This window comes from Calypte anna, chromosome 1 (genome assembly GCF_003957555.1).
Source record: "Calypte anna isolate BGI_N300 chromosome 1, bCalAnn1_v1.p, whole genome shotgun sequence".
In the NCBI taxonomy this organism is placed as follows: domain Eukaryota; kingdom Metazoa; phylum Chordata; class Aves; order Apodiformes; family Trochilidae; genus Calypte; species Calypte anna.
Window position 1 is genome coordinate 35,119,844 of NC_044244.1, and position 7,711 is coordinate 35,127,554.

The following is a 7,711-nucleotide window of genomic DNA, read 5'->3' on the forward strand; positions in this document are numbered from 1 at the left end:
TTATACATAAAAGGATAAAAATAATGAGGATAACAAACCGAAATTTAAAGACTTAAGATTTTATCTGCCTTTAGCATTAAGAGATGGAGACCTTTACTGTATAGCTGTGGTATTTAGGTGTCTTTTTCCCTAGTTACTTTTTGTCCTCAGCAGAGGACCCAGATCTGCCAGGATACTTGATTGACTGTGGGGTAATATTAATCCTTACAAAGGAACAAAAAGTGTAAATTACTGTTGTTAAAGTGAACTGGCTGCTACCATGATTGGAGACAGCTAAAGGCAAAATACACGAAATGAAAACCAATTGACCACCAAGCGCCTCACACCAGAGGGGGCGGGTGGGTGGGCTGGTCAGCCAGCCAGTCGGTCCATCTGTCTGTCAATCAGCAGTCTGTCCATCAGTCTGTCAGTCAGTCCATCTGTTTCTCAGTTGGTCTGTCAGTCGGTCCCACTGACCAGTCAGCCAGCCAGTCCGTCAGTCAGTCCATCTGTTTATCAGCCAGTCTGTCTGTCAGTCCATCTGTCAGCCAGTCAATCAGTCCGTCAGCCCATCTGTCTGTTGGTCTGTCTGTCACTCTGTCCAACAGTGTCCATCAATCAGTTTGTCAGTCAGCAGTCTGTCAGTCAGCCAGTCTGTTAGTCAACCAGTCTGTTAGTCAGTCGGTCCATCAGTCGTTCGGTCAGTCTGTTGTAAGTCTGTCAGTCCATCAGTCAGTCTGTTGGTCAGTCAGTCCATCCATCAGCTGGTCAGTCAGTCCGCCAGTCGGTCCAGCCGTTGTTCCGGCAGCCAGGCAGTCAGTCAATAAAGTGGTTAGAGCATCAGTCAAGCGGTCAATCGGTCCATCGGTCAGTCGGTCCGTTGGTCAGTCTGTCAGTTGGTCAGTCAGTCCATCGGTCAGTCGGTCCGTTGGTCAGTCAGTCCGTCAGTTGGTCTGTCGGTCAGTCAGTCCGTCAGTCACTGCCTCAGTCGCTCTGTCAGCCCGTCAGTCGGTCCGCCCCTCAGTCCATCAGTCGGTCCCTCCGCCCGCCGCTCCTCCCGCCCCGCCGTGACGCGCCGCTGTGCCGGAAGGGGCGGGGTTTGGCGGTGTCGGGGCGGCAGCCGTTGGCCGTTACCACCCTGCGGGCTGCGGCGGGGCCGGGCTGGGCCTGGCCTGGGGGGGCCCTGCGGCCGCGGCGCCGGAGCTGAGGGCGGGCGGCGCAGCAGCGGCGGGCGGTGCCCCCTCCCCCTCCGGGGCAATATGTTCAAGAGAATGGCTGAGTTCGGGCCTGACTCCGGAGGCAGGGTGAAGGTGCGGCCCCGGCGGGAGCCCCGGCCCGGGTCTGCTCGGCTCGGGCGAGCGGGAGGAGCGATGGTCGCGGTGGGGGGGGAGGAGGGGAGTTGCTCCGCGGGGCCTCTGCAGACACTCGCTTCATTCGGGCTGCAGATAGCGACTCAACAAACGCCTTTCAAAACGCGTCGTTTTAGGATTTCTGTCTTCGTGTTTGGTTCTACTTTTTAATTTATTTTTATTTTTATTTAACGTAAGGGCGTTACCATTGTGAAGCCGATCGTGTATGGCAACGTCGCGCGGTATTTTGGGAAGAAGAGAGAAGAAGATGGTCACACGCACCAGTGGACGGTGTACGTGAAGCCTTACAGGAACGAGGTGCGGTGTTCAGGGTGCCGGGGCTTCCCCGCCTTCTTACACCGAGTCCGGGAGAGGCGTGGATGGGTCTGCCCCGGAGCGGGGCGGGAAGGGCCGCTCCTCACTGCCAAAGGGGGTCTTAAAAAGCCGGGATGTGAGGAAGGAGCGGGAAGCTGGTGGCTTTCCAAAAAGCAAAAAGAGAAGGAAGACGCTTTTCCTCTTATCAGTCTCTTTGGAGTGATGATGCAGGCTGGGAAGAACGGAAGAGCATTTATGGGGACAAGGTAGTGACAGACTGGTGCAGCAGGACTCGTGGTGGGGTTTACTGCTTTGCTTTCCTGCTTTTTGAAGGCAGCGATGTTGGAGGAAAGGATAGGCATGTGGGATGGTTGAATAAAGAGTAGTTGGGTGTGCTGTGTAAGTAGTCATAGAATCATAGAATAGGCTGGGTTGGAAGGGACCTCAGAGATCATCGAGTCCAACCCTTGATCAACTACCGCCACAGTCACTAGACTATGGCACTGAGTGCCATATCGAGTCGCTTTTTAAATGTCTCCAGGGACGAAGAGTCCACCACCTCCCCAGGCAGCCCGTTCCAATGTCTGATCACCCTTTCCGTGAAAAAATTCTTTCTAATATCCAATCTGAAGTTCCCCCGGCACAATTTAAGACCATGCCCTCTTGTCTTACTGAGAGTTGCCTGGGAAAAGAGACCAACCCCCACCTGGCTCCATCCTCCTTTCAGGTAGTTGAAGAGAGCAAAATAACTATGTTTCTATGTCAAAAATAACTATGTTTCTATTTTAGGATATGTCTGCCTATGTGAAAAAAATTCAATTCAAGTTGCATGAAAGCTACGGTAATCCTCTGAGAGGTGGGTTTTTGCATTTGGGCATTTGCTCCTAGAAATGGGATTTTAATTAATTCCACTAAGGCTTTATGACCTGTATTAACACTTCTGTGTTTCCCCCTGCAGTTGTTACCAAACCACCATATGAAATCACTGAAACAGGATGGGGTGAATTTGAAATAATCATTAAGATATTTTTTATCGACCCGAATGAAAGACCTGTAAGTACATTGAACCTTTAACAACACTTAATTATGGTGCTTCAAGCTGTGCTGTAGGATATTGCTAGTCAAAATAAGTCTCTTTGGCCATGCAAAAACTATAGCCTGTTATAGTATGAGATGCATATAGTGTTTGGGCACATCTTCCTGTTTCTGTGCTTTGCAGCTGGCATATGTGATGCCTTTTCCTCTTTGGCTTCTCTGACATTGACAGGTGACCACATGTTGCATTTTGTCTTGGCTGAGCACATGCTGAGAATTTGTCTTCCATGTAGCTTTCTCCTTCTAGGATATTTGAATATTTTCATTACCTTTTTTCTTGTTTGTTTTTAAGCAGAGTTGGTCAAAGTCAGTCAAAAAGCAGCAAAAAGCTAGCACTGGTCTCTTTCAAAAAAAAAACCAAAACACAACACAACAGGTCAAGACACTTCTATGGTTGTATAAAGCATTGCAATTAATTATTTTCTTCCCATCTTGTGTTTTATCCTTTGTGGCTGTTCTTGGAAGGCTGTTTCAGTGCCTGTTGGGTTCTTCCTTTCCAGGAAGGTAGCACTCTCTTCCCCAACTGTTCCTGGGCCTGTTTGTGGAAGGGAAGGGCTGTGTGTGTGTGTACTTTCCTCTCTGGTTGTGGTTGAAGTGTTCAGTGCTTCCTCAGGGCAGAGGGTTTCTGTTCCTTTCCAGCTCCTGCCATTTACAGTACACTAACAGTAAAGTAGCTCCATGGAGAGAAATTCTGTTGAAAAGCAATTTTAGAGGTCTCCCTTGTGCTTTTTCTACACAAGAAGGGTTGAAAAGGTATCAGAAAGCACTTCTTAACTCATTAGTTGGGGAAGTCAGCTTGAACTAAATAATCTGTTAGGAAATGTTTGAGAGAAGGCCATCTTAGCAGTTTTTATACACCAGTCATAAACCACTTGCCCAGACATTTTCAAAGTTTTACTGCAACTTTGGTTAGTTGGTGTGTTTTAACAATCATTATTAGACTTAAGTAATTCTGCTGAGGCTATGTGGCATTTATTTTTGTGTTCCCAAAGTATTTCATAGAATCATAGAATCCTAGGGGTTAGAAGGGACCTCTAAAGATCATCTAGTCCAACCCCCCCTGCCAGAGCAGGGCCACCTAGAGTACATCACATAGGAACGTGTCCAGACGGGTTTTGAATGTCTCCAGTGAAGGAGACTCCACGACCCCCCTGGGCAGCCTGTTCCAGGGCTCTGTCACCCTTACAGGAAAAAAATTTTTTCGAATATTCAACTTGAACCTCCTATGCTCCAATTTACACCCATTACCCCTTGTCCTATCACTGGTCACCACTGAGAAAAGCCTAACTCCATCTCCCTGACACTCACTCCTTACATATTTGAAAACATTGATGAGGTCACCCCTCAGTCTCCTTTTCTCCAAACTAAAGAGACCCAGCTCCCTCAGCCTTTCCTCATAAGGGAGATGTTCCACTCCCTTAATCATCTTAGTAGCTCTATTTATACATTTGTTTAGTAGGAACAAGTTGATATCTAGAAGGCAATTTGCATTTCCATGTAATTGCCAAGCTAATGAAATTTTCTCTTTGTGTAGGTAACCTTGTATCACTTGCTGAAGCTTTTTCAGTCTGATACCAATGCCATCCTGGGAAAGAAAACTGTTGTTTCTGAATTCTATGATGAAATGGTATGAAATTTTTTTAATGTAATCTTTGCTTTGTTTTAAAGAGTATTAGTGATACCATGAATTTTTCTCCTTAGATTTTTCAAGATCCTACTGCAATGATGCAGCAGCTGTTAACAACGTCTCGCCAGCTAACTCTGGGTGCTTATAAGCATGAAACTGAGTGTAAGTTGAACATAAAAATATTTCGGTTTTGAAATTAACAATATTTGTTTTTCTTTTTTATTTTGGCTGTGCTTTTAGTGCTTCTGGGCTGTAGCAGTGCAATAGATTTCGAAGCTGCTAAAAAGTGGTTGTTTTGTATAAAATTAGCTTCAACTTTTACAAAGATTAATACTTAGTTGAAAACTTTAAGATTTTCTGGTCTATATGCCTGCTGCATTACAAATAACTTGGTATGAAGAGTGATGGTATGATCTACACCTAGTTTAACATTTTTGAAACGAGTTAAAACAGAATAAATTAAGGCCACTGTGTGAGTTCTGTTCAGCTCATTGTGATGTTAAGTGCAAGCAAATATTAACATTTAGGCACTGAAATTAACACAGTTAATACTGTGTTAGTCAGCAGCAACCCTTTTGGGATAGAGTAGTGTCTGAAAGATCTTTTTCCCTTATTTCTCATTCTTTAAGTCATTTCGTTACACATTTCTGCAGTATAACTTAATTGTCTTTTTGTCCTTCTTGTGTAGTCTGTCTTTAAAGAAACCCCATAATATTAAGGGAATATAAGAAATCATTTTAAAACATGTTGATTTATAAAATATAATGCATTTATTGATCATTTCTGTTCTGATCTTCTGAATTTCGTCTCTGATCTTCTACTCTCAGGAAGCTAATACAGTGCTAATTGAGCCCAGATCCTGCCTTGTTAGTTACAGAGTCTAATGCCTTCATAGTGTGGCTCATCTGGTGTTTAGCTTATCTGCTGGTTAACTTGAAAACACATATCTAGGGCCTGAAGCTAAGAGTGGTTATCAGTGTGAAGCTCTAGAAAGTAAGGGTTCCCGTTTGCCTTATGTCTGTTCAGATGTCTGAACATGTGTGTGAACAGGTATTTTCTACCTGTCTAGCCAGTCTTGAGGTGGGTTTTTGTGATACTGCATTTATGATTAAATGGAATTTTTTAGTATTTTTTTTATTTCCTTAAAATGTACTAGTGAAGCAGATAAAAATTAAGATTTTTAAAAATTATTATCTCAACTGCCCAGTTATGTACAGGATATGAAAAGACATCCAGAACCTCCAAAGATTTGCTGGCTTTACTGCCTGTGTCCAAAAACTTGTGCATGAACAAAAAAAAAAAGTGATTAGGACATATTGATAAACCAGATTGACATGTCCTAATGTCAGATATTCATACAATCTCAAAGGCAGCACCACTAAATCTTTTAGATACATGGAATTAACTTCCAGTTAAGACAGAGTAAAAAGTGGTTAGAGTTCATGGAAGAAGGACCACGGAGTCGTTTAGGTGCCAAGGCATATTTGGAGGTCATATTTGGCATATTAGCAGAGCCACCTAGAGCATGTTGCTCAGGACCATTTCCAAACAGTTTCTGAATGTCTCTAAGGATGGAGACTCCACAACCTCCCTGGGCAACCTGTGGCAGTGCATGGTCACCCTCACAGGAAAAAACGTGTTTCCTGATGTTCAGGAAGAACCTTCTGTATTTCAGTTTGTGTCCATGACCACATGTGCTGTCACTGGGCAGCACATATACATAACCTGTAGTTCTTTTTCATCTCCCATTTATTTTTGTTGCCTTGTCAGGTTTGTTTCCCCAGTTGATCTTCATAAGACTGGAAAATGATCTAGTGAATTGTATAGCTGTATCCACAAAACTGATGGACTGAATGAGACCACGAAGTGGGCTTGTGCTTGTTTTGTTTTTTTGTTCCAGGTTTTTATTTGCTAAAAATTATTTGCATTTTTACTGCAATTGTTGAATACCTAAGGCTAATAGTAATAGATTTTTTTCAGGGTACACATAATCCAAATCAGAGTTGCAGTGGAAAAAAATGTAAATCATTAAACTTTTCATGGTATTTATTTATTTTTCTTCATCACCACCACAGTTGCGGATCTAGAAGTGAAAACCAGGGAGAAGCTGGAAGCTGCCAAAAAGAAAACTAGTTTTGAAATTGCTGAGCTTAAAGAAAGGCTAAAAGCAAGTCGTGAAACCATCAACTGTTTAAAGAATGAAATCAGAAAACTTGAAGAAGATGATCAGTCTAAAGATATGTGATGAGTGTTGACTCGATACCAAGAGCCTATACTGGAAATGGAAGGACTTCAATCACAGAACTGTGTGTGTTCTCTTCAGTTCTGTAACCAAGACTGTGAGAATGTCACCTGCAGATGATTGAAGTACCTGGCAATCGACTTCATAAATGGAAGAAAAAAGAAAGAATGTATCCTTGTTTCATAAACTCTGTGGGTACTTAATGATTTATTGCAAGTAGAAGGGGTCTTGAAGACCAAGGTATTTTTTTTTTTTTTTAAAACTGCTTCTGAGTGATATATGAAAACTTTGTATTGTCTTGTATTAGTTCAAAATGGTGATGTTTACTTTTTTACTTGTTTTTTCTACGGTTGTCTAGGGATACATCTCTAAAGCTGAAAATAAATAATGTGGGTTTTATTTTAAGAGTTTCTGTCTCTGTCCAGTTGTGGGCTTCAAGAACAGTGTTAAGCAGCATAATCCAGATTTAAGGCAGAAGTTGAAATACAGTATGCAAGGTGCTTAATCCTGCTTGTCTGTTACCAGCACAGTGAAAAGACTCTGAAAACAGGATTTTAAACAACTTGTATATCTACAGATCAGATTTTCTAGCCCTACACCTGCTTTAGCACATACAAATGCATCAGTTATGCAGTTCATTATTACAATTAATGTGCAGAAGCATAAAATTACTTCGGTCCTCTTTTGAGGAAGTTTATTTAATATTTGCACTATACTGTGGTCAGTTCATCACACGTCTCTGCTGCTCCTTCCTTCACAAACTGCTCCAGCGTGAGACCCCCACAGGACCATAAATCCTGAAATCTGTTCCAGCACAGGCTTCCTGTGGTGTTACAGCCTACTTTGGGCATCCACTTACTCCAGCTTGGGGTCCTCCCTGAGCTGCAGGTGAAATCTGCTCCACCATGGACACCCATGGGCTGCAGGGCTGTTGTCTGCCTCACCATGGTCTTCAACAGGGCCTGCAGAGGAATCTCTGCTCTGGTTCCTGGAGCACCTGCTGCCCCTCTTTCTTCACTGACCTTGGTGTCTGCAAAGTGATTTCTCATTTTTTTTCTCTTTCCTCTCCTTGGCTGCTGTTGTGCAGGCATTTAGCCCTTAAAT

General features: G+C 43.4%; 1 protein-coding gene across 1 annotated transcript; it reads left to right on the forward strand.

Moving 5' to 3' along the window:
• The first annotated feature begins 1,167 nt into the window (after window positions 1–1,167).
• Window positions 1,168–7,014, forward strand: YEATS4 (YEATS domain containing 4). Its single transcript, XM_030457011.1, has 7 exons — window positions 1,168–1,289; window positions 1,527–1,646; window positions 2,433–2,499; window positions 2,602–2,696; window positions 4,273–4,365; window positions 4,440–4,527; window positions 6,441–7,014. Exons 1-7 carry the CDS (start codon window positions 1,239–1,241, stop codon window positions 6,608–6,610), a joined length of 684 nt encoding a protein of 227 aa, XP_030312871.1. The 5' UTR covers window positions 1,168–1,238; the 3' UTR covers window positions 6,611–7,014.
• The last annotated feature ends 697 nt before the right edge of the window (window positions 7,015–7,711 follow it).

Excerpts from the sequence above, each read along its gene's own strand:
- YEATS4 (XM_030457011.1), top strand. The coding sequence starts at position 1,239 with ATGTTCAAGAGAATGGCTGAGTTCGGGCCTGACTCCGGAGGCAGGGTG. Across the intron at positions 1,290-1,526 it reads ACTCCGGAGGCAGGGTGAAG|GGCGTTACCATTGTGAAGCC; the intron begins GTGCGGCCCCGG and ends ATTTAACGTAAG. Across the intron at positions 4,366-4,439 it reads CTGAATTCTATGATGAAATG|ATTTTTCAAGATCCTACTGC; the intron begins GTATGAAATTTT and ends TTTTCTCCTTAG.